At 39.2% G+C, this 27,484-nt stretch overlaps 1 protein-coding gene across 1 annotated transcript; it reads right to left on the bottom strand.

The window, feature by feature from the left end:
• Positions 1-329: 329 nt before the first annotated feature.
• Positions 330-19,131, bottom strand: axdnd1 (axonemal dynein light chain domain containing 1). The gene is made up of 8 exons (XM_052010730.1): positions 19,094-19,131; positions 18,770-18,878; positions 16,920-17,041; positions 13,514-13,654; positions 12,556-12,660; positions 7,601-7,721; positions 1,434-1,535; positions 330-468 (listed from the first exon to the last, which is right to left on the bottom strand). The coding sequence occupies exons 1-8, from the start codon at positions 19,129-19,131 to the stop codon at positions 352-354; spliced, it is 855 nt and encodes a 284-aa protein (XP_051866690.1). The 3' UTR covers positions 330-351.
• Between the last annotated feature and the right edge of the window lie 8,353 nt (positions 19,132-27,484).

Below are 27,484 nucleotides of genomic sequence, written 5' to 3'. Positions count from 1 at the left end.
AAGTGGATGGGTAAAACCAGCAAATGCAAGGTCATCAACTTTGGATGCTAAGACCTTAGAACAACCAATGGGCTAAAATAGCCTACTTCAGGTTTGATGTTCCTCCTTTATTTACAACAACAGATTTGAGGCTACCTGGCCTACACTCAAGTATAGAATTGGATTCTAGGAATGGGGAAAAAATGAGGGAAAAAATAAAAATTTGAATAGGTAGAAAAGTTTAAAAATATTTTTATTTTGGTACTACATGACTAAGTGCCAATATCTCATCCAATATGATCCAGCTGGTCGACAATACTTACAATTTCTTTTCCAAAAAATATTCATGCCATTTTTGCAAACCAGACAGAATTAATTTTCTTTTTCCAAACTTGAATTCTCTGCATCTTGCAGATTTTTAGTGAATTTCTTCATCTTGTCTCTCCATTTTGCAGTAGTTTCCTGCAATTTAGCCTGGTCTTCTGCATCCTTACAGATAAAACCCCAAAAGGTTATTTATGAAGAGTATCATACATTGGTAGACTTTTTGAAGAGGCAATCCATTCACAACACAAAAACTTCATAATACAAAACCAAAATTCTGAAGATTCTGGGTATCTGAATAAGTCAATTAGATTGTGCCACTGAGCAAGCTAATTGTTCCACAAAGAATACTGACTTTAATGTGCCATATGACATTGACCATTGTTCCTTGAGACCAATTTGTCATTTCTAAAGTAATTGTTGTTCATTAGTCCCCAGTTATTTAATACATTAACCACTCTTTAAATTCCTTTTCTCAGTTCAGGTCAAGGATAACAGAATATTCTGCACACTTAGCTGCATCCGGTTTTTAAAGTCCAGACCAAGTAATCATATGTTTAGACGATTTGGAACCATTAACTGAAAACAATTCTTGATATTAGTTATTAAATGATGTTGTAATCTTTAACATCAAGATTTTCCAGTCAAAGTTATTATTCTGTTTATTTTATGAAATGTTCAATGGATTAGCAATAGTTCCATGACTCCACAACATGTCTGAGGTGTTCCATGACAAATTTTAATCATGCTATGTAAAGTTTCAAGTATGCTGACAGAAGTTCATAATCTCCTGCTTGAAACTTTAATGAAATCTAGGCTATGTTTGTGGTATTCTGTTAAAATCTCAATATGTTACCTGGACCATTCTAAGATTGCATAATATTTTTCATATTTTCAATATTGCAGTACAAGCAAATTCTTGTAACCAACACAAAAAACGGATATTCAATCCATAGAAAGCAACAAACTCATAATTATCAAAACTCCAGCATCTGTTGTGCAGTTTAGTACAAATCTGCCTGGTGCACACTGACTGAAAACGAATACCATTTCTTAAATTTTTTAATATTTTAAAATCAGATGATAAGTTTGTGAATCCACGTAAGTAATTCATGAAATCAAAAATCTACCTGTGTGCCAAGCACTACAACGAAATGTTGTGCAATTTTAGTCCAGAGTTTTTCACTGACTTCAAGATCGTGAACCAGTTTAAGATTGTGCTCCTCGGTTACCTGCAAAGAAAGAAATGGGTAAAGATTTCACCAAGAAAACATTTCAACTCTAAACCATCTGTAATCTAAAATGGAATTAACAGATTAAAAGTTTATATTTTGCAGAATAGATCTGTTGTACAGTACATGACAAATACCCCATTTTCTTTGCTCCACATGTAGAGCTCATCCATGCAAAGGAGCCAAAACTCACATTCCATGCTGCTCAGTGCCAAACATCTGAGTTTAAACCAGGAACAGAATGTCATTCAAGTTAGATTTTGCTGCACCATTCCTTTTTTGTTTTAGCAAAACAAAACAGCTTGATAAATTAAAATTTGAATCGGTTGCTTTACTTCCTTTATATAATTTGAAAATACTCGGTGCAGAATATTTCAATTACTCAAATTACCAGATATCATCAAAGTTGGCCTCAATATTCCTGTAAATTATGAATTGAATTCATAAAGGAACTAGCACAAAACCACCTTCAAGCATTGAGTACCAAGTGTAATGTATGGTGCAACTTGTGTAGTAACTTGAGTGTTAAACAACACCTTATCAGCAACCATTTTTGGAGACTGATTGAAAGATTATACTGGCTAAAGGGACGACAAGCACATTTGCAAGTTTTCCGATGGTGCAAACGAGGTGAGATTGCAGGTAGAGAGGAGATTATAATGAGCCTTCAAGTGATACAGACAAGCTGAATGAATGGACAGCAACATAGCAGATGGAATCAAACGTGGAGTTATCCACCAGAGAAAGTGTAGCAAAGATTGACTAGCCTGTTTCCAGAGATGGCAGGTTTGCTATACAAGAGCAAGAAGACTCAGCCTGTATTCTCTTGAGTTTAAAATAATGAGAGCTCTCAAAGAAACTTACATAAAATTCTTACAGGGCTAGACCAGCTGGATGCAGGGAGAATATTTACCTTGGCTGAGGAGTCCAGAACAAGGCTCACAGTCTCACAAGAGGGATAGGACACTGAGGATTGAGATGAGGAGAAATTTATTTTACTCAGGGGGTGATGAAACTATGGAATTCATTATCATGGAGGGCTGCAGAGCTTGGCCATGGAGTTCACTCAAAACATCAATAGATTTCTAAATATCAGCAGACTCAAGGGATTTGAAAATAGTACAGGAAAATGCAATTGAGATAGTAGGGCAGCCATTATCTTGATGAATGGCAGAAGAGCTCAAGGGGCCGGATTTCCTTTTCCTGCTCATTTTCTTTATTTTCTTAAGTTATTATGAAAACTGATAATGATGATATTCGAAGTTAAAATACAGAAATGAGCATGTACATTGAAAACTGCCTCAATATTTACATTAGAAGAGTATCGCATCCCAAGGAAACTAACACTGAATTTGGAATGTAGACTGACAAAATTAATGAAAGTAAATCAACATTAATGAAGGAGAAATGATGATACTAAACAATGATAGATCCACAAGACCAGATGGTTTCAAGTCTATGATTTTCAACAAAGTTGGTGAGAACATTGGAAGTGCCCTAATTATATTCGAACAAAGTTCTCTTAATTAGGAAAGACCTTCTTTAGATATAATTATGCTTTCTAAAATTAATCTGGAGCTCAAATTTGAGTGAAATAAACAGGTGATAGCCCTTTCCTCTTCATCCAACAAAGCAGTTTAAATGAGGCACTGTCTCAGGAAAAAAAAAACAAATTCTATGACCTTCCCAGAAGCATTGCATTGACCATGACAATGGCAATCACACACTATCTGTATGTTCAGGGAGTGATAACATGCACATTTCATGAGAAGCTCTGGATTTACACATAGAGCCTGAAACATTGTACGAGTCCAGTCTATTACAACTTGAGCCTTCAGAAAGACTGCAGTTAGGGACATCCATACAATCTGCTGCTCTCTACTCAAGGAGGAGATGATTCCCCTTTCCTTGTAGGGAGAATCCATTTGCAATGGTGAACAGCAGACTGGGAAACATTGCATCTATTTGTCACTGCCACTTGGCCTGATTGAGAGTAAATTCAGGATTACTGAGGCTTCCAGCCCTGCAGGAATAGCAGTTGAAATACAGATGCACAGCTGCAATTCTGCCTGCAGAGGTCACAGATCTCGGTCACCAATAATTAGAAAAAATTAGTTTCTGGATACACTGGTCTTCAGACAACTGGAGTCGGTAGGTGAATCCCAAATAATTTTCAGAACAAGCTTTCCAAGGAACCTTTCTAACCCCCCCTCTCCTTCAACTTATGCTGGAAAAATGGTTTTACATTTAGACCCTCTCCTCCTGACTGTGATCATGCTGGTGGCCCAGTGGAACTATTACCAAGGTCTGCACACATGGTGCGAGAAAAGCCAACCCAAAACCCCTACACCCACCCAGTCTGGGTCCAACATTTCATCTTTATTCCACGTAATGGGCTCCGCTCCAAGCCAAACCCAAAAATCTGCAAATAATTTACAGTACCTTTCAACTGTGTAGGTACAGGGCTTAACTACATGTTATCACCTGATTTCTACATGTGCTCCACTGTGCATATCCATGCATCAATATCACAGGATGGGAGGGGCAGGGCTAAGATCCATATGGAGTGATGTCATGCATGCTTCATGTATGTCGTGATCAATTTTATGCTACATATCTATTGTGTGGGATAAAATAGGTACATCCATTATACAAATGAACTTCTTGTCCCAGAGTTTATAATTAAAGGCAGAGTGATGGAGTACCTTGTAAATATTCAAGTGATCAGAGAAAGTGAGCATGGATATAGAAGGGTAGGTCATGCCTAATAAACCTGATTGAATTCTTTCAGTGAGATAAAAGAGGCAGTGAACAGGATAATTTCTATGATGTTATTTATCTGGACTTTCAACAGACATTTAATAAAGATTGTATGTGATTCTTCATTGAAGTTGTAGTTCATGCAATTGAAGCCATGTTATTGATCCGGTTAGGAAATTTTTTCAAGGGGAAGACAAAGAGAAGAGGGATAATGAACTTGGCAGAATGACCCATAAAGATCTGAGCCTGGGTTCTTAACTATTTACCACATTGATAAATGACTTAGATGATGGTATAGAAAGTCACATGATCAATTTTGCCTTTAACAAAGATATGGATTACATTGCAACTAAAGTAAGTAGATTCACTAAATTAAATCACAATTTTAGATAGGCAAAACTGGGGAAAATGGATTTCAATATGGAGAAGTCTGAGGTCATTGGTGCTTCAGCTTAAAAGGATGAAATAGCATACTTTCCAAATGGATTGAATCTACAAACATTTCAGTGCCAAGGATCTTAGCAATCCATCTAAAAAAATCATTCAAATGTTATGGACCGTTGTAGAAGACAATCAAACCAGGCAATAGAATGTCAATATCATCATTAGAAGTTTTCAATCTAAGTATATCTAGAACAAGGGAGTAGCCAGGGAAAGAGAGAGTTTCCTTAAGGACCAAAGGGGTTGTCTATGTGTGGAGCCAGGTGATCTGGGTAAGGTCCTGAATGAATACTTCTTACCTATATTCACCAAGGAGCAGGATGTGGAAGATAGTGAATTCAGGGACAGGTAGTGGATAAGCTAGAGGTGATCATTATTAAGAAGGAGGAGGTGTTAGATGTAATACGATGCATAATGGTTGATAAATTCCCAGGGCTAGATGAGATCTAACCAAGGTTGCAATGGGAAGCTAGGGAGGAGATAGCTGGGGCCCTGATGAGATTTTTGCATCTTTCTTAGCCATTGTTGTGGTGCCAGAAGACTGCAGGATAATTAGTGCTGTTCTTTTATTTACGAAGCACAGCAGGGATAAGCCAGGTAACGACAGTCTGGTGAGCTTTAAGTCAGTGGAGGGATACTATTGGAGAAAATCCCAAGGAATAGGATTTATGTACATTTAAAAAGGAAAGGGATGATCAGGGATAGCCAGCATGGCTTTGTGCGGGAGAAATCCTGACTCACTAATTTGACTGAGTTTTTTGAGGAAGTAATAAAGAAGATTGATGAAGACAGGTGGTAGATGTTGCCAGTACAGACTTTAGTAAGGCATTTAATAAGGTCCTGCATGGTTGGCTGGTCCAGAAGGTTAGGGCACATGGGATCCAGGTCAACTGCTAATTGGATCCAAAAATAGGCTTGGTGATAGGAGGCAGATGGTAGAAGTGAAAGGATGCTTTTCTGATTGAAAGTCTGTGACCACTGGTGTACTGCAGGGATCACTGCTGAGACGCTTGTTGCTTTTGTTATATATTATTGACTTAGATGTGAATGTAGGATGTTTGATTAGTAAGTTTGCAGATGACACAAAAATTGTTGGTGGTGTGGATAGCAAGGAAGGTTGTCTGAGGCTACAGCAGGATATGGATCAGATGGGAAGTTGAGCGGAGCATTGGCTAATGGAATTTAATCCTGGCAAGTGTGAGGTGTTGCATTTTGGGAAGTCAAATTGGGGTAGGACATATACAGTAAAATGGTAGGGCACTAAGGAACATTGATGAACAGAGGGACCTTGGGGTTCAAGTCCACAGTTCCCTGAAATTGGCAACACAGGTAGATAGGGTGGTGAAAAAAGCATACAGATTGCTTGCCTACATAGGTCAGGGCATAGAATATAAAAGTCGGGATGTTACGTTGCAACTTGATAAAACACAAGTTAGATCGGATTTGGAGCAGCGGATGCAGTTCTGATCACCACCCTAGAAGGAGGATGGAGTTACACTGAGGAGCTTGCAGAGGAGATTCAACAGGATGTTGCCTGGGCTGGAAGACTTTAATTATGAAGATAAACTGGATAAGCTGGGCTTGTTTTTCCTGGAGTGAAGGCGGCTGAGGAGTGACCTAAAATTATAAGAGGAATAGATAGGGTAGAGAGTCAGAATCCTTTTCCCCATGGTAGGGGTATCAAAAAAAAGAGGGTATAGGTGAGAGGAAAGAGTTGTAAAGGGGATCTGAGGGGAAAGATTCCCCCCTCCCCTCCACAGAGATTGGTTGATGTCTGGAACTCAATGCCAGAAGAGGTGGTGGAGTCAGATACAATCACTATGTTTAAGAGATATTTAGGATATTTAGACAGGCATTTGAATAGGCAAGATAGAGAAAGATATAGGCCTAATGCAGCCAAATGGGATTAGTGTAGATGGGGAAAAAGCTGGCATGGGTGTGGTGAGCTGAAGGGGCCCCTTTCTGTGCTATACAAGACTATGACTCTGTGATAATGCTGTTTTGTTTTAAACTTAAAAGATTAGAATAGAGGGAAGTAAGGATCTTAGTTGTACAACTAGGTGTGGACATGGCACTTTAAGAAGGACATCACATTTAATTTTGGATATGCTGGGGAATATGGAGTTAGTTCAAAGATTGACCATGATTTCATTAAATGGTAAAGCAGGCTTGAGCAGCTAAGTGACCTATGCCTGCTCCTATGTTCCTTTTTTTTAAACAATTACTGCAGTCTTTAGAACATCTATCTTGAATTTAAGATGGAATTAGTGCCTAATCTGGGGGAAAATGAGGGAGAAAATACGTTTGAAAAGGTAGAATTGTGAAGGGTTTTTATTATCTCAGGAGTCACATGGTTCAGTTGAATATTTTAACAAATTGTCCACTGGTTGACAATGCTTGCAGGATCTTTTCAAATAAATATTAGCCCCATTTCTGGGGGCTAGATAGACATTTATCAGACAAAGGGAAATGGGGAAAAGGTAGATAATACATGAAGTTAGTCACAGATCAGCAGTAATCAAATTTACTGGCAGAAAAAGCTCAAGAGGCTCTTTTCCTATTGTTTCATGTGTTCTATTTTGTAAAATTGCTGATGAACTTTATGGAATGTGAAATGTGAAATGGAATGGAATTCACTCGTGCAGTGTTTGAGTAGTTTGATTCATTGATGAAATAAAGAACATACATGGACAAAAGCTCATTACTTAGAGCACACAAGGCTACAGTCCATCCAGCTGCTGAGACAAATAGATTCATGGGCCAAAATGTCAAATAGGTATTTTTCTCCTGAGGGAAGGAGCAGAAAAACAATTTGGTTATTACAAATGAAGTACAATGGGCAAAAGTGCAGGATAATGAATTACCTTCAGTGCTAGGCTATAGGCTGCATCACTCCACCAGTCCCTCTCCTGGGTTAAAGTATCTATCTGGGCAATCAGTCTTTTTCTCTGCAATTCATATAACTGGTGATATTCATCCAGCATACTGAGGGCATGAAAACAATAAAAGTAATTTGGGTATTTTTAAACTCTTAATCATAAAAGTCTTCAGTTATGAGCTGCAACCATAAGTCATTTTAATGAAGCAGCTCCAAAGGTGATGTAATTTCTGGTTCCTCCAAGTAAAGAACTACAGCAAAATATCTTGCATAGTACTTGGTCATTTTGCCAAAACCTTGTTTTTCTTTAATCAGCTTCTTTGTTTAGAGTTTCAATAAGGAAATATAAACACAGCAGCTAGCAAACAGACAAGTATATTTTATGTCTCATCAACTAGTCACAATGCCTTCTGAAGGTATGATAACTTAGACTCCACACTGCACAATGGAATTCCTGAATTTCAAAACTGATATTTAAGCTTTAAACAGAACTATTATACAAAAAAGGGTTATAAAAGATCGGAAGACACATTAGTGTTCATCCTTGTTGGTTAGTTCAGGCATGTGCATCACCATCATTTACTGGTAGAAACACCTACCCCTAACAAAAATCAGGACATTTCTCCCAAACATCCGAGACAACCAAGAAAAAAACCTACTTACTCACAATGAATAGCTAAATGTGTTTAACTAATCTGCCGTCACCCTTAAAATACCACAATGAATTTCGGAAGGAAACTAAACTTTCCACTCAAGGGATGAGATCCAAAAGGTCAGGTGCCTTATTTTTAATTACCATAAACTACATTGTAATACTTTTGTTTGTACTGCCTTCCTCAGTAAATCATCTTACGTACTCACCACCTTCTATCCAAGGCAGTTATTGCAGGGAATTTTTCATTTCAGCATTTTCCATCTTGTGTAACATTGTTTGTTCACTCAAACATTAAAAAAAGAGTTGAGAAACAAGAACCTCGACCTTGCCTTTTCTCACTTAAGTCTGTTTATGTCTTAATGCCTTGAAATATGTCTCATTGAATTTGTCATGTCTCTTAGGCATACAGTTTATCTAATCCCTTTAATCATAAAAATTCTCTTTAAGGTGTTCTTTACTAAATGCCATCTAGCAGCCATCCTCAACCTTACCCCAATCTTATATATCAGTTCTGTTAACTTCATTTGTACTCTTTCCAAAAAGAGAAGCACCAGTATGTTGCCTCAGGAAATATTGTGTAGCAGCAAATTTCTTTCACTCCACCAAAACCACATGGTGTCCACTACACTCAGAAGGGCTTGGTGGAAAATACCAGATCTAATAAATGCAATCTCACTCAGCAGAGAATTTGGCAGAAATCCACCAACATTACCACGCACAATGTATTACCAATTATGTCCTGATGAAGGGTCTCTACCCAAAACATCCACAATTCCTTCCAACCCCCCCCCCCACAGATGCTGCTTGACCAGATGAGTTCCTCCAGCATTCTTTTTTTGTTCCAGATTCCAGCAACTGCAGTCTGCTGTGTCTCCATAATACCAGCACATTCACTTAATTCTGACTAATGTATTTCCCCTTTTCCTTTCACTCACATTAGCTAACTATTCTTCTGAAGATGTTGCAGTAAAGAAGACCTCTTTTAATCAGCCATGCATACTGTCTGTAGTTAATTTGCATATATAAATACCAGTGACCATCTTCTTTACAAATAAATGAGGATAAAATAGGTATAATCTAATGGGCATTACAGAAGTATGGCTGCAGGCTGATAGCATCAATTTTGAAAAGACACATAATTGCAAAAGAAAATGGCAGGTCAGAAAATGGCAGGACAGAATTAAATGAAAAATAAATGTCGAAAAGGAAGAAAAAATAGAATAACTGATAAAACTAGCAAGTAATATGACTACAGATAGTAAGTGTTTCTATAGATATTTTTCAAAAAAAATAACAAGGTGACCATTGGTCCTATGAAAAGTGAGTTTGGGAATTGATACCACAAAGAAGCTGGCAAATAGACTTAACAGGCATTTTGTTTCCATCTTTCCTACAGAGAATACAAGTAACATCTCAGAAATAGCTGTAAATCAGGTGTTGGATGGGACAAGTTCTCAGGGAAATTGCAATCAGCAAGGAAATGGTTCTGAGCAAATTTTTGGAGATGTAAGCTGAGAAGTCTCTGGAACATAACAGATTTCATCCTGGTGCTGATTGGCTTCATCCTCATGAGGTTGTGGAAGCAAAGTCTTTGAACATTCTCAAAGCAGAGGTAGTTAAAGGGATGAAAGGTTAGCATAGATAAACAGGAATGGGGAATTGAGGTTATAATCAGATCTGCCATGGCCATATTAAATGGCAGGGCATGCATGAGGGGCTGTGTGGCCTCCTCTTGCTCCCAGATGTTCAATCTCTCCATCACTCCTTCCATCACTTTTCCTTTCAGAATATCTCTCCTTCATTGTAATGGATTCTGGAATCACATGGCACAGAAGGCCATTCAAACGCCTGTGCCAGCTCTTTTCCAAGACCCAATTAGCCTCAATTCACTGTTCTTTCCTCCCTTTCTCAAGTATTCATTATGTTCCCTCTAGAAGACATTTTTTATTGAATTTGCTTCTACCACCCTTTCAAGCTGTATATTTCAAAAAAGTAACAAGTTATTGCATGATAAATAATTTTCTTCAACTTCACTTTGGTTCCTTCACCAATTATTAAGTCAATATCTGCTGATTACCAACTTTTCTGCTTATGGAAACAATTCTTCCCAACTTATCATATCAAAGCCATAATTTTGAACATTTTATTTGAAGCTTTTCTTAATCTTCTCTATTCTGACAATTTCTCTGTTCTCTCCACCTTACTCAAAACACATGTCTACAAATCTAATATCAGGCTAATGACTTTGCCTGTTTTGTTTTAGCCTGGAGGGATATTCCGTGCAGTATGGAGGGTTGGGGAGGTTTCTGTTTTGAACATTAAAGACATGGTTTCCCAAATGTCCTAAAGCCCCCAACTGGGATAATTTTGCAACTTTATTTTGTTTTTGGTGCCCACCTGCGGGCAACCCTGTAGGCTGTCTTTAGAGATTTGTAAGCTACAGTCCAGCAGAGGAGGCAAGCGTAGGGAGGGAGTGGGAAAGATATACTAGCAGGGGGGATGGAGTGGTGGGAAGGGTGTTCCATTGTGGGTTGGGTGCTAATTGCAAGGGACGTGGAGTCAGGCAGTGATTTAAAAAAGTCTGATGCTGTTTCAGGAGCAGATAATGAGAGGAAAGGGGAGGTGTGATGGGGGTAGAGATTTGGAGTTAACAGAAGGTGGGGATTTATTGAGTTGGTGATTGGGGCTAGAGGAACCACTCCCACTTCATCTAGCCGAGAAGATGTGCAATAAACCCAACCATAAAGAGTTAGAATAAAATCACTGTTGAAATAAACACAAGTATCATCAATATAATGTTTAAATAACAAATCCACCTACTGCAACGAGCTGATTAAACAGTCCTGTCCTGTCTCTATTGAAACCAGAAGTAGCCACGTTCAAGGTAGGCTGTAATAGTTGGTTCAGGGCTTTAAATCTAATTTCAATCTAACCCTCAAGCCAATTTTTGAGAGATAAGTTCCATTCTCTATTCTTAGCACCTGCTTTAAATTCCACTCCCTTGCCACTAATAGTTTATCTTCAGGTTGAGGCACACTTTGTAAATGTTGGCATCTTATTAGAATTAGGGTTGTTTCCAATTCTGTCTTCCTTCCATCAATAAAGCTCCTCACTCACATTTCCACAATATATACCTCTACCCCACAAGGCTGCATCCTCAGCCCTCTACTCTACTCCTTATACACTCATGACTGTGTGGCCAGATTCTGCTCTAACTCCATCTACAAGTTTGCAGATGATACCACCGTTGTAAGCCGTACCTCAAACAGCGATGAGGCGGAGTACAGGAAGGAGCTTAGTGGAATGGTGTCATGACAACAACCTTTCCCTCGATGTCTAAACAAAAGAGCTGGTCATCGACTTCAGGAAAGGGGGCAGTGTACATGCACCTGTCTACATCAATGGTGCTGAGGTCGAGAGGGTTGAGAGTTTCAAGTTCCTGGGAGTGAACATCACCAACAGCCTGTCCTGGTCAAATCACGTAGATGCCACGGCCAAGAAAGCTCACCAGCGTCTCTACTCCCTCAGGATTTGGATTGTCCCCTTTGACTCTCACCAACTTTTACAGATGCACCATAGAAAAACATCCTATCTGGATGTATCACGGCTTGGTACGGCAACTGCTCTGCCCAGGACCGCAAGAAACTGCAGAGAGTTGTGGACACAGCCCAGTGCATCACGGCCACCAGCCTCTCTGCTTGGACTCTGTCTTTACCTCTCGTTGTCTTGGCGAAGCAGCCAGCATAATTAAAGACCCCACCCATCCAGGACATTCTCTCTTCTCTCCTCTTCCATCGGGTAGGAGATACAGGAGCCTGAGGGCACGTACCACCAGACTTAGGGACAGCTTCTACCCCACTGTATAAGGGAACCGTTCAATAGTCTTACCACAATGAGATGGACTATGACTTCACGATCTACCTTGTTGTGATCTTGCACCTTATTGCACTGCACATTCTCTGTAGCTGTGACACTTTACTCTGTACTGTTATTGTTTTTACCTGAACTACATCAATGCACTCTGTATTAACTCAATGTAACTGCACTGTGTAATGAACTGACCTGTATGATCGGTATGCAAGAGAAGTTTTTCACTGTACCTCGGTATGAGTGGCAATAATAAACCAATACCAATACCCCACTGCTTCTGAAACCCGGAGCCAAATTTTGTCTCCGAGACTCAATTGCCCCTGCTAAAATCCCATCTTCCAATTTGCAGCAATCATTGTTCTTGTTGCTACTCTACCAAATATCCAAGTATTTGCATCAGAACACTGCAGACTCACTTGGCATTTTTATGGGCTTCAATTAATGCATTACTTAGCTCCTCCTGTGTTTTTGCTATGGTCTTTGTTGCCTTGCGGTCACGTTCTCTAAGTTCAGCAAGTTCACTAGAAATAAAAGACAGAGAGCAAGAAATTACATAATTATCTTTTAATGGTATTCTAATGTTCTCATGGCTCCAGCATGTAGCTCAGAAGGTGCAATCTTTGCAGTCAGTTCTTGAAGGAGCATTATCATCCATTGATTTCCCTATAATATCAAAACTCATCAAGGATTGTTGGACCTTCCATAGCAAAAGATTCTAAATGGTAACATTTATAATAATCTGTAATTGATCAGCACTCAGTATTTCTTCTGAAGAAAGTTCCTTTCCCACAGTATGATGACTGCATCTCAGCTATAGAATCTGAGTGTTTCTTAACCTTTCTCAATGTTTATCCACTAGCCTTCTCCCCTTCCTTCACATCCTGGAGACAGACTCATTTTGGCTTTGGTTTCATTGGGATCTATTGCTCTCCGGTGGATCACCCACATGGCACCAACTCACATGTGATAATGTATGTAAGTGGAAAGGTTCTCAGATGTTTGGCAGGGAAATCACAATGAAGTCCAATTTTGCCCTTTTCTAAAATCTACAGGCCTGGCGTTCAAACCCTGTTTGATTTCCCCACTTCCTAATCCAAGAGTACAACTGCTGCTGGTTTAGAGCAACTAACAACATCAACCAAGCGTCAAACTTGGGATTTTTCCTGTTCTCTACGACTCTATACAAGAAGTTTGGATAATGAAAACACCCAAGAAATGTGCTGAGCCATCAACTGTACTGCATCTATTTATTTTGTCAAAACTACCATGAGTTCCTTACAATTTGGAAATTATTAGTTCATTTGTAAAATCCTCACTCCTGTCACCTCAATAAAAACAACATTTCTGGATAGGCTCAATGATTAAAATAATTACCTGTTGAGTTTTTCAACAGCATTCTGGAAAAGAAACAGCTCCAAAATAAGTTGCTTGTCCAACAACCGTTGCATCATGATTTCATTGTGCATACTAGTTAGATGGCGAGGAATGTGGTCCAATAAACTTACGTACCTCTCTCTGTGAAAAAGTAAGCGGAATGTTACTGCTTTCCTTAAACTAAAAAAAATTCAAAATCACACAAGTTTTAAAAAGTTTCTCCCCCTCATTTAGTTTTAATTCATTTTCCTTTCTTCTTTGTATAGCATATACTTCTTTGTAAACTTGCTGACATGTCTTTTGATATTTCCAGGCACAAGTCTTAGATAAATGCTATGTTGCCAGTTCTTTGAGCATTCCATCGTATAATCATTCATTCCTTCCTCCTGGGTAATCAATCTGCATCTCTGTAATATTTCAATCCATTTGTGAATGCTAACCAAGATTTAAGATTCCAAATTGGGATGTGGTGACAATATTTGCAAATTTGCGAAGAAATCTATTTGTAGATTTTGGTTTATTATTGTCACTTGTACCGAGATACAGTGAAAAGCTTTTGTTTTGCGTGCCATCTGGACAGATCATGCCATACATAATTATGTTGGAGTGGTAAACAGGAAACAGAATGCAGAATACAGTGTTGCAGTTACAGATGAGGTGCAGTGGAAGTATACAAATAAAGTGAAAGGGCCATGACAAGGTAAATTGGGAGATCAAGACTTCACCTTTTAGTGTATGAGAGGTCCATTCAAGAGTCTATTAACTGTGGGATAAAAGCTGAACTTTAGTCTGGTGGTTTGTGCTCTCAGGCTTTTGTATCCTCTGCCCAATGGGAAGAGAGAAGAGAGAATGACTGGGGTGGGAGTGGTCCTTGATTATGGTGGCTGCTTTCCTGAGGCAGCAGGAAGTGTAGACTGAGTCAATGGAGGGGAGGTTGGGTTGCATGAAGGACTGGACTGCATTCACAATTCTCTGCAATTCTTGTGGTCTTGGGCAGAGCAGTTGCCATACCAAGCTGTGATACACCCGGACAGGCTGCTTTCTATGGAGCATCTATAAAAATTGGTTAAGAGTCATCGGGGACATAGCAAATTTCCTTTGCCTTCTGAGGAAGTAGAGGTGTAGGTGTGCTTTTTGGGCTGTTGTTGTCTAAGTGGCTGGACCTGTACATATTGTTGGTGATATTTACACCTAAGAACTTGAAGCTCTCAACCATCTCCACCTCAGAACCATTGATACAGACAGGAGAGTGTACTCCACCCCACTTTCTGAAGACAATGATGAGCTCCTTCATTTTGTTGACATTGAGGGAAAGGTTGTTGTCTTGACACCATGTCATTAGGCTCTCTATCTCCTTCCTGCACTCTGTCTCATCATTGTACAGATGACACCAGATCATCAAAAACTTATAAATAGAGTTACTTATGGGGTTATTTGTTCAATGTACATGTTTGTCTGATTCTGTCTTTTGGGAATTTTTTTTTCCCCCATCTTGAAAGCTACTTAGTAATTTCAAGTTCTGGTTGTTGATCCTTTAACTACCTTCTCAGTTCATGGACAATTAATAGATGGACAATTAATAGATGGACAATAAATGCCAGCCTTGTGATGGCATCACATCCTATGAATGAATAAATGAAAAGCTCCTGCTATTGTGCTTTTTGTGCTTTGCTTTTTGTGCTTTTGCTATCACAGCAGTTATTAGCCTCACTTCATCTTCTGCTATATACAGTGTACAAAGACAAGCACAACAGTGCATTGCAGAGGGTACACTATAAAAGGTGGGCAGGGGGTGGGGAAGATACGGTACCATCACTTCATCCATTCCAGTGAAAGTGAAAAAGCAAAGGAACTCTTCAGCATTCTGACAAACATTCATCTTTTGATCGACATCACTGAAGGCATCATCATTATCTCAATGCTCTTTCGGCAATGGCAATATTCTAATTTTCTGTGAGCAAATTGGCTGCCATATTTGTCCACATAATTTAGAGGTAATTAATTGTTCTGTAAAGCGCACTGGGAGCTCTCGGGAATATGAAAAGTATTATAAAACACCATGCTCTCTCTTTCTTTCAGCCATGTACCAGCTGGTGATCACATACTGACCTTAAAATATCTTAAGGTTTAGTGGTAACACAGAAACTAAGTTGGACAATGTATGCTGGGAAACACTGATTATTTGAACAATTACTGGACTCTCAAGTCAATACTGAGATGATAAGCAAAAGAGAGAAGGAATGATAGGAACTATGGGAGAATAGAGGAATATTTGTTTTCTTTTAATTCATTTATGCATTATGGGAATTGCTGGCAGGGCAGGATTTAATAAGCATCCCTAACTACCTTCGAGAAGATGATGGGAGCTGCCTTGAACTATTACAATCCTTGAGGTGAGGGACTCCCACAGTGATGTTGGATTGCAAGTTTATAGGGCTTCATAGTTATGCAAAGGCCAACAACAGCCCAACTCAAGCTAACAAGGTCACAGCGTGTTCTTTTTGTGTATCACTACAAAGTCATATGGGCTGGGGTTAGTCATGTAGAGCAATCTTGCTTTCCTGTGTGTTCCAATTTAGCCCCATTAATCCTTATTTTAAATTAGGAGCAAAAATTGGCTGAGTGGTTGGACCGTTGAGGTGATCAATCAGACTGTCCACCTTTGACATCAGCGCATAAGATCAGACTATTCTAACTTTTGGCTCTCACAGGCATGTTCCTGGTCAGATTCTAGCCTGTTTCAGAAAGAAACAGCAAATGGTCGGTGGACAAGTGTGGAATTTCAAGTTGCTAGCACAATGATCACCAGCAACTGGAAAATTGTGAAAAAGATATTTTAGGTAAAGGGCAAACTTCTGCTCCTCCTAAATAGTCATCTGTTTAGACTTCCTCGAGCTCTAAATCCTGTTGTTACCAAGTGAAAATTCCAAAAATGGTAAAAGGTTTTTCCACAAAGGCCACAGCTAACATTGCAGTTGGGGCCCAAACCCAGAGGAGCAACAGAATGAGTGTGGGACTTTGCATATATATTGCAAAGTCCTACACTCATTCTGTTTTTATATATTAAAGGGAAGAAGGTCCACCTGAGCAATGGCATGCTTTTACCCCGTGTTAAACTTGATGCTAATGCTTCAAAGGAAAATGTTAAATATAGTTTATACATTCAAATGCATTACTACATCTGCAATTTGAATGCTTGTTTGATTATGTATTACCAATAATGTTCCAATGCTACAAAAAAAACCAAAATTGTACACTTTTGTTTGCACCTCCAGCCCAAATAATAACATCATCTGTAAACTTTATTTACTATGTGGCAAGTTATGTCTAGGTTGCAAAATCTGGAATAAGCAATGGTAGAAAGTAGCAACGTTCTAATCAGTGATGATCTATAGTTATGACAGACCTGATTTTGGCAAGAAGCTCTCCTCGCTCTGCACAATCCACACTAATCTGACGAATAAGCTCATGGAACACAAGATTATAAATGTCTTGTTCCTTTTTCACCAGGTCCAGCAAATGATGCATCTGTGCAAATAAAAAATCACCACAACACTGATGGAAATAGAGATAAACAGATGCTACGTATGTAGATGCTGTTCAATTTGTAAAATACTGTAAGAACCTTTCATGATCTTGCAATCTTAATTAATATTTTATTTAAGCAATCACAAGGGTTTAGTAGAAGAGCAGATTTCCTTCTTACTTCAAGCCAAAGTCAATGCAACCAAAAGTCAGAATCAGGTCTGCTGCAATATATTTTGCATTTAATGCAAGCACCCAAGGATGAATTTCTACCCCGCATGCATGTTGATTATATGCAGTCAAGATATTTAACTTACTCCTTCTTTATTTGCATTGTTTTTTGAGTTTCAGATTAACGTAATAAAAAATATTTTTATTATCTAAATTTAGTCTAGTAGATGATCCTTAATGATGATATAAATAAAACATTGTCTTTATATGAAGAACATTGGGAAATTTCCATGAGGATAGCGAGTCTTAAATCCTTGAGAAGTGTCCGATCAATAAGCAAGTCCATTAATACACAGAGAGCACTGCAGTTCCTGATTTCCCAATTTTAATTACTCGTCAATGCCAGCTTTATCTTTGGCTATCTTGGCCCTAAGTTGATGAATTCTTTCCTTAAACCTTGCCGATCTTTGTTAAGATGTTCCTTAAACTCTACTTCAGATGCTCTTTATTTACTTCTTCGACCAAACTTTTGCAATATACTGGAAAAAGAGTTGACTGGGATTTTGAATAACTGCTCAAATTTATAAAGGTCATTTGTCAACTGAATCAATCACATATGTCTTAAGTTACTTGTCTCTCAAATCTTTAACCCATCAATCTTCTAACACTTTAGCAAGACACTTTCACTTTAGCTTGTTGCTAAAGTTCATGTGTAAGAAACAACTACTAAACTAAACTTAATTCAAAATATTTTTGTTATATTACTATAAAAGTCTACATCATTGTAAATATCCTGTTATGTGCTTCAGTGTCAAATTTTGTTTGATAATAATCTTGTGAAGTTCTTGTGAAGGTACTTAACTGCAAGAAGCTAGCATCACTCTGTAAATGCAAATTAATAAAGAAATAAGAGTCATAGAGCATGGAAACAGGCCCTTTGGCCCAACTCATTTAGATACAACTAGTTACAACTAATTTACTTCCTAAAATTGTCTTTTTATTATGTTATGTCTTTGGGTTATTAAGTGGGAGGCTAAATAACTGCTATTGTTTCTTGTGTGAATCTTCATTTTTGTCCAAAAAGTTAAATTTGATGTTTTTAAATTTAAAGCAGCTCCAATATGATGTCCTAAACTTTGAAGATTGGAGTGAGGCTTTATGAAGGTACAAAACAATCCAGCAGCTAAAAGGAGCTCAAAGGGTTTGATGAAAAACTTAACTATATGCAAGGATAGACATCATCAACATGAGGAATAGTGATTCACCAATAAGAGAGTTACAATGGTGAAAATAAACCAGCATAAAAGTTAGTAAAGAGTTAAAAATGCAATGGGTACAGATAAATAATTTAAGGTTGGAGAAGAAGGGACTGAAGAGGAACAATCCATTGAGGTATACTAGCAATTAGATAAGAGAAAGACTAACAAATTCTCTAACAAAAACTGTATCCAATTTTTTATGATTATTTGATTCTGTAAAATGGCAATGACATTTCTCCTGTCTGTTTCGACTGAATGTACAACAATTATAGAACTACAGTTCCTGTCATTCTCACAATACCTGAGTTTCTCCTTTTAATTCCTGTTTATCATCATTAAACCCAACCTTCTCTAACATATCATCCATCACTTGTGACAGCTGAATGGCCTCAACTCTCCCACTGGGTCTCCTGGAAAGAAAACAATGGTCTAATTAAAGAACTGTTTGAACAGCAGTTTAGTTTTCCTCTGAGCAGTGGCAATCATTTGTTCAATCGGGTAAAGGAAATCAGTGACGGAGCATAAAATGGTTTCACACTTGATGCCTAGTGTCACAATTGAAGATTTATAATTGGGTACAGCTCCTCCACAGGTACGGGTTCTGTTCCTGTGAACAGTTCATTACCTGGTCAGTTCACGAGTCAGAAATATGCTGTGAACCATGTTCCCAGGCATCAGAAGATGCCTACAGCCCCACAGCAGACAGCAAATCCAGCCCGCCAGTCTCCCAAACGCTCCTTTGCATGTATGGACTGTTCATAGATCGGGCATTTGTAACCTAGGGAGGACCTGTATACAGTTAACCAAACATTTTTCTGTATTCTGTGTACTTTAATCCTTTCCTTTTTACACATCTCCAAAAGTTTTTACAATCTGTCCTTATATTTCTTGCCAGTTTACACTTGCTCTACGTTCTCCTTTAATCATTTTTGATCAATTTTCACTGTTTCCTACTCAAATTTCTGATAACTTTCAAATGCCTACTAATTTTCATAACAACACGATAATCCATTCTTTTAAGCCAATACAGTACAAACCTTTGATTTGCCTTAATGGATCACTTTTTCCATGCAATTTTGCTTCCTAATGAAAGTACAATGGTTGATAAATATGCAATGGTTTCACCAAAAGCCTGCATTGTTTATTCACTCTCATACTAGTTAATCACATTTCCCAGTCTGCCTCAGCCAATAGATCCTTCATACCTGGGTAAAAGTTTAGAACTCTAGTTTCACAATGTCACCATCAAAGTCAATGTAAAATTCTATAATATTATCACTTCTCTTTCCTGAATATACCTTACTATGAAATTATTAATTAACCCTGAGGCATCACACTAGACACTAAAATAACCTTGGTTCTGCAAAAAATTGCTCTAGAAAAGTTTCTTTGGTCCATTTTGTGAACTTCAAATTACACTTATCAATAAAATAGAAAGAATGTCACTTGTGGGGTTTTATCAGGATCACATCTGTTTACAATATGAAGATGTGAAAGCCAGGGATGGTATTACAAGACCACTCATCAATCTTGAGCAAAAGAACTGGTCTCCAAGTAAACACTGCTGAAAAGTATGCATGTGTGAACAGCTGGTGACAGAATTACGCTTTTAATGTTCCCCACATACCAATAACCTTCCAGAAACCATTACCAGAAATCAATGGTTTATATACAGTAACAACTGCTGCCACCAATAATGGCACTGTCTTTGTAAATTCAGTGAAATTCAGAGACTTTTTAAAAACAAGCTAAACATTTTTAAGGGCATCATTAAATAAACTGATTCAATCAAGGAGTCAGTGAATACAATGACTTACATGGAGGGAAATACTCTTAGTTTCTTCTCGTGGTCTTCCAGTAAGGTGGTATATTTACTACAAGAAAGATGAACCACAGATCATTAGATATCCTAGTGGATTCTTTGGAGTTGAAATTATGCATGAGAAAGATGAATATATGATTTCTTGTTCCTTGAAGGAAGGAACAAGGAGAATGGATCAGACAATCAGAACTACTGTCTTATGGCATTGGGTCAAACCACACTCCCCAAAAACTAATGTTCACCTTTAGTTCATATTACCCCAGTTACATAATAAATTAGAGCTTCAATGTGCTGTATTATGAAGTTATGCAGAAAGCTCTATCAATCATAACCATGCAATTGTGAAGGCTATTAAGTAAGGTCATGTGCTAAATTTTTTTGGGAAATCAGGAAACAGACTTGTTAGCAATTTTTCATATGCAGGCCCATGCTGCAAAACTCTAGTATAATATGTCACAAAACACAAAGGAGAAAAGCTTTCACTTCAGAGAAAAAGAAGTGACTTTTGTTAAAGATTTTATACTTTAGAGGATTACTCACTCCTCATAATACTCCAGTCCCAGGACTCCCTTGTTCTTCACAATGTGGTACTCATCTGGTATCAAACTCTCAGGTACATCCACCTGCTTCTGTTGAGTGGAAAAAAAGTACTCAATGTCAAAAAAAATCAGTGCAGTCCCTAAATAGCAGAGTACAATGGACACGGAGAATGGACTTGGAAAGCCTCAACGTTGACTCTAATCCCAGGTAATTAAATGGCATTAGGTGTACTATGGGTGAGGTGATCTCTGAATGACTTCAGTGAATCAGCCTCTCTCAGCTGAATTCTTGACCATGCACTTGGTCATTTTGCACTAAAATGGATATTGTTTTTATTTGTTCTAATTGTGGTCTTTCTTGTAAAAATTGTGTTTATGTTTTCCTTGTGAATGCTGCTAATATAATGCTATGTGCCTGTGATGCTGCTGCAAGTAAGTTTTTCATTGCACTTGTGCATTCATGTACTTGTGCATGTGACAATAATCTCAACTTTGACTTTGATATTGAATACACCTCAGGTCCCTCAATGCATCTTTAATGTATAACTCCACTCTAGGAAATGCCGTCTTTCAGCTGAGACTTTAAACAGAAACCACAAGTAGGTGAGGAGATCCCATGAAAGAAAGGCAATAGAGTTTTCCCTTGGCTTTAAACTAAATAGTGGACAAAATGGAAGGGCAGTGGTAGGTGCAATTCATGCAAGGGGAAACTTAGAAAGTAAAAGAGGAAGGACAAGATGATAATGCATGCTAGTGAAATGGGGAATCAATGTGCTGCGAGGGGAAATGTCATACAATAAAGGTCTAGCAAGTAGAATCAGAGTAAAAGAGATAGCAAAAGGTCAAAATTAAAGAGACTTTATCTGAATGCTCAATCATAAGAAGATAAGTGAATTGATGGCACAAATAGAAATAAAAGGGAATGATTCATCGTCATTAGAGAAGTGTGCTTGCAGGGTTACCAAGGCTGGAGCCAAAATATTCACATTTCAGAAGGGTAGCCAGAAGAGTTACAGTTATACTTTCAATAAAGTATGAGGTCAGTACAGTACTGAGAAACTATCTTGGCTCAAAAGATAAAGATGTAGAAACAGTTCAGATGGAAATAAGAAACAGCAAGTGAAAGAAGTAATTGAAAGAAGTAGTAACTGTTGGATAAAGTATATATCACAAACTAAAGGTGGATTGATGGGGGCTTGCAGGAAATGCACCATAATAATTGTGGGAGACTTTAATACTCATATAGATTGGAGACATCAAAAAGAGTTCAGGACAAATTGAAAGAATTTATTTGGCACAGTTTTTTAAGAATAACATCTTTTGGAATCAAGGGAACAAGCTATTTTACATGTGGTCTTGTGTGATGAAACAGAATTAATGCACAATCTTGTTCTAAAGGATCCTCTGCAAAGGAGTGAAGATAAATGTGATAGAAATATGCTGAATGAGAAATTTGCTCTGAAACTATTCAAGTTTAAGACTAAAGGCAATTACAAAGATTTGAAGGCTGGATCAGATGGCCTATGTCCAAGATTCTTAAAAGAAATGGCAGCAGATAATGGATCCATTGGCTGTAATCTTCCAAAATATCCTAGATTCAGAAAAAGTTCCAGCAGACTGGAAAACAGCAAATGTAATGCAACGATTGGAAAAAGGAGACAAAAGCTGGAACCTCTAAGCCAGTTAGCCTGAGAAATCATCACTGAGAAAATTTTGGAATCCATTATTAAGGAAGCAGTTGCAGAACATTCAAAAAATCCTCATACAAAATCAAGCAGAGTCAACATGTAAAGGAAATGATATCTGATAAATTTATTCAATTATTTTAAGATATAACAAACAAATGAAAGGGAATCAGCAGATTTAATTGGGGAAGGGCAAATTATGAGGCTATAAGGCTAGAACTTGCGAGTGTGAATTGGGAGGATATTTTTGAAGGGAAATGTACGATGGAGATGTGGTCATTGTTCAGGAATCTCTTGCAGGAGGTTAGGGATAAATTTGTCCCGGTGAGACAGAGAAAGAATGGCAGGGTGAAGGAACCATGGGTGACAAGAGAGGTGGAGCATCTACTTAGGAGGAAGAAGGCAGCATACATAAGGTTTAGGCAGCAAGGATCAGATAGGACTCTTGAGGAATATAGGGTAGCAAGGAAGGAACTTAAGAAGGGCTGAGGAGAGCAAGAAGGGGGCATAAAAAGGCCTTGGAGAGTAGGGTTAAGGAAAATCCCAAGGCATTTTTCACTTATGTGAAGAACAGAAGGATGATGGGAGTAAAGGTAGGACCGATTAGAGATAAAGGTGGAAAGATGTGCCTGGAAGCTGTGGAAGTGGGTGAGGTCCTCAATGAATACTTCTCTTCAGTATTCACCAAAGAGAGGGGTCTTGATGACACTGAGGACAGTGTTGGTAAGGTTAATGTTCTAGAGCATGTTGATATCAAGAGAGAGCATTTGTTGGAGCTGTTAGAAAATATTAGGACAGGTAAGTCCCCAGGGCCTGACGGAATATTCCCCAGGCTGTTCCGTGAGACGAGGGAGGAGATTGCTGAGCCTTTGGCTAGGATCTTTGAGTCCTCGTTGTCCACGGGACTGGAGGGTGGCAAATGTTGTCCCCTTATTCAAGAAAGGTAGTAGGGATAGTCCAGGGAATTACAGACCAGTGAGCCTTACGATTGTGGTGGGCAAGCTGTTGGAAAGGATTCTTAGAGATAGGATCTATGGGCATTTAGAGAATCAGGGTCTGATCAGGGACAGCCAGCATAGCTTTGTGAAGGGCAGATCATGTCTCACAAGCCTGATACTGTTCTTTGAGGAGGTGACCAGACAGATTGATGAGGGTAGTGTAGTAGATGTGGTCTACATGGATTTTAGTAAGGCATTTGACAAGGTTCCACATGGTAGGCTTCTTCAGAAGGTCAGAGGGCATGGGATCCAAGGAAGCTTGGCCATGTGGATTCAGAATTAGCTTGCCTGTAGAAAGCAGAGGGTTGTGGCGGAGGGAGTGCATTCAGATTGGAGGGCTGTGACTAGCGGTGTCCCACAAGGATCGGTTCTGGGACCTCTACTTTTCGTGATTTTTATTAATGACTTGGATGAGTGGGTAGAAGGGTAGGTTGGCAAGTTTGCAGACGATACAAAGGTTGGTGGTGTTATGGATAGTGTAGAGGATTGTTGAAGATTGCAGAGGGACATTGATAGGATGCAGAGCTGGGCTGAGAAGTGGCAGATGGAGTTCAATCTGGAGAAGTGTGAGGCAGTACGCTTTGGAAGGACAAACTCCAAGGTGGAGTACAAAGTTAATGGCAGGATTCTGGGCAGTGTGGAGGAGCAGAGGGATCTGGGGGTCCATATCTACAGATGCCTGAAAGTTGCCTCACAGTTGGATAGGGTAGTTAAGAAAGCTTATGGGATGTTAGCATTCATAAGTCGAGGGACTGAGTTTAAGAGCTGTGAGGTAATGATGCAGCTCTACAAAACTCTGGTTCGACCACACTTAGAGTACTGTGTCCAGTTCTGGTCGCCTCATTATAGGAAGGATGTGGAAGTGTTGGACAGGGTGCAGAGGAGATTTACCAGGATACTGCCTGGTTTAGAGAGTATGCATTATGAGGAGAGACTAAGGGAGCTAGGACTTTACTCTTTGGAGAGAAGGACGATGAGGGGAGACATGATAGAGGTGTACAAAACATTAAGAGGAATAGATAGAGTGGACAGCCAGCACCTCTTTCCCAAGGCACCAAGGCTCAATACAAGAGGGCGTGGCTTTAAAGTAATGGGTGGGAAGTTCAAGGGAGATATCAGAGGAAGGTTTTTCACCCAGAGAGTGGTTGGGGCATGGAATACGCTGCCTGCCTGGTGGTGGAGGCAGGTACATTGGTCAAATTCAAGAAGTTACTAGATAAGCATATGAAGGAATTTAAAATAGAGGGATATGTGGGAGGAAGGGGTTAGATAGTCTTAGGTGAGGTTCAAACGTCGGCACAACATTGTGGGCTGAAGGGCCTGTATTGTGCTGTACTGTTCTGTGTTCTATGATATGGTATACTTGGATTTCTAAAAGGCTTGATGAGATGCTACATCAAATATTACTGCACAAGGTCTTAGCAATGAAGCATGTATTGAGTATACTCAAGAAGGAAATCAGGAGGGCAAAAAGAGGGCATGAGATAACTTTGACAGCAAAGATTAAGAAGAATCCAAAGAGATTTTATGCACATTAAGGGAAAAGGAGTAACTAGAGAGAGAATAGGGCCCCTCAAAGACTAAAATGGACATCCATGTGTGGAGCCATAGGAGATGGGCAAAGTCCTTAATATATGTTTCTCCTCTGTTTTTACTGTGGAGAAAGACATGAAGACTTGGGAACTGAGGAAAGCTAATGGGGATGTCTTGGTGATAGTCTGCATTATAGTAGAGGAGGTGCCGAATGTCTTTAAATGTACGAAGGTAGATAAACCTCCAGGGCCTGACTTGGTATATCCAAGAACACAGAGAAGAAATTGCGGGAGGCCTGGCTGAGATATTTGCATCGTTAGCCATGAGTGAGGTACTGGAAAACTGGAGGGTAGCAAATGTTGTGCCCTTATTTAAGAAGGGCTGCAAAGAAAAACGTGGGAACTGTAGGCCAGTAAGCCTAACATCTGTGGTTGGTAAGTTACTGGAGAGGATTCTGAAGAATAAGATATACATGTGTTGGATTCGATTGTTTAATATATATCTTTTCTTTTTAGTAATTTTTACATGTAGTGTGTTTGATACACCTCTAGTGGCTGTACAAGGTATAACTGCTTCTTAGCTTGTGTGTTCTTTCACCTGGTGAATGAGTATTTTTTCATTGGTTGATTTTGCCATAGTATTAAACAGGTATTTTCTGATTGGACCATTGTTATCTAAGGAATGTCTCGTCTCAGGTATAAAAGGAGCTGTTTTATGTCAAAAAGCTCTCTTGCTTATCTTGCTCTCTTGCTTTCCTGTGCTTCCTGCTCTTCCTCTTCTTTCTAAGTTACCATGTGTCTGTACTCGTTTCCTTTGTTCCCTCAACTCTTAAGAAAATAACCGTGAAGCAACAAGTTTTTATGCCTCGTTCCTGACTCCAAAAAGAACTCAGGATCCAAACACCAGAATCCCACACATGTATCTGGAAAGATAGGGGTTAATTAAAGGCAGTCAGGATGGCCTTGTGCACGGGAGATCATGTCTTACGAACAATTGAGTTTTTTGATGAAGTAACCAAGAAGGTTGGGTGATTAGACGCGGTCTATATAGACCTCAGTAAGGCCTTTGATAAGGTTCCACATGGTAAGCTGCTCTAGAAGATTAGATCACATGGAATCCAGGGAGAGCTGGCTATTTGGATACACAATTTTGTTGACAGGAGGAAGCAGAGGGTGATGGTGGAAGGTTGTTTCTTGGGCTGGAGGCCTGTGACTAATGGTGTGCCTCAGGAGTCAGTGCTGGGCCTGTTATTGTTTGTCATCTATATCAATGATTTGGATGAGAATGTACAAGGCATGGTTAGTAAGTTCACAGATGACACTAAAATATCTGGTACCGTTGACAGTGAAGAAGGTTATCAAAAATTACAGGGGGATCTTGATCAGCTGGGTAAGTGGGCCAAGGAATGGCAAATGGAGTTTAATTCACATAAGTGACAGGTGTTGCATTTTGGAAAATAACATCAGGGTAGGACTTTCATAGTAAACAGCAGGGCCCAAGAGAGTGATGGACCTTGGAGTTCAGGTACAAAGTTCCTTGAAAGTGGAGTCAAGGGTCAACAGGGTGGTGAAGGTGGCTTTATCACGCTGACCTTCATCAGTCAGGGCATGGAGTATAGAAGTTGGGAGGTTATGTTGCAGTTGTACAAGACATTGGTGAGGCCACACTTGGAGCATTGTGTTAAGTTTTGGTCTCCCTGCAATTGTAAAGATGTTATTAAATGGGAAAGAGTGCAGGGAAAATTTACAAGGATGTTGCCAGGACTTGAACAACTGAGTTATAGGGAGAAGTTGGACAGTCTATGACTTTTCTCCTTGGAGCATAGGAGACTGGGAGATGATCTTATTGAGGGATAATCCAGGTAATTACAGGCCAGTGAGCCTCACGTCAGTGGTAGGGAAGCTACTAGAGAGCATACAGGGATAGGATTTATGTGCATTTGGAAAGGCATGGACTGCTTAGGGACAGTCAACATGGCTTTGTGCGGGGCAGGTCATGCCTTACAAACTTGATTGCATTTTTTGAGGAGAAGACAAAGGTGCTTGATGAGGGTAAGGCAGTAAACGTTATCTACATGGACTTTAGTAAGGCATTTGATAAGGTCCCACATGGTAGGTTGATGCAGAAGGTAAAGGTGTATGAGATCCAGGGTGAATTGCAAGTTTGGATTCAGAACTGGGTTGCCCATAGAAGACAGGGAGTAGGGGTGGAAGGCTGTTATTCTGGCTGCAGATCCATGACCAGCGGTGTTCTGCAAGGATCAGTGCTGGGACCTCTGTTGTGTGTGATATATGTCAATGATTTGGATGGATTAGCAAGTTTGGTGGAGTTGTGGACAGTGTACAGGGCGATCAAAGAATACAGCGGTATATAGGTCAGTTACAGATGTGGGCAGAGAAGTGACAGATGGAATTTAATCTGGGCAAGTGTTGCACTTTG

This window comes from Pristis pectinata, chromosome 3 (assembly GCF_009764475.1).
Source record: "Pristis pectinata isolate sPriPec2 chromosome 3, sPriPec2.1.pri, whole genome shotgun sequence".
NCBI lineage: Eukaryota > Metazoa > Chordata > Chondrichthyes > Rhinopristiformes > Pristidae > Pristis > Pristis pectinata.
This window is presented reverse-complemented; position numbering and strand designations above follow the sequence as displayed.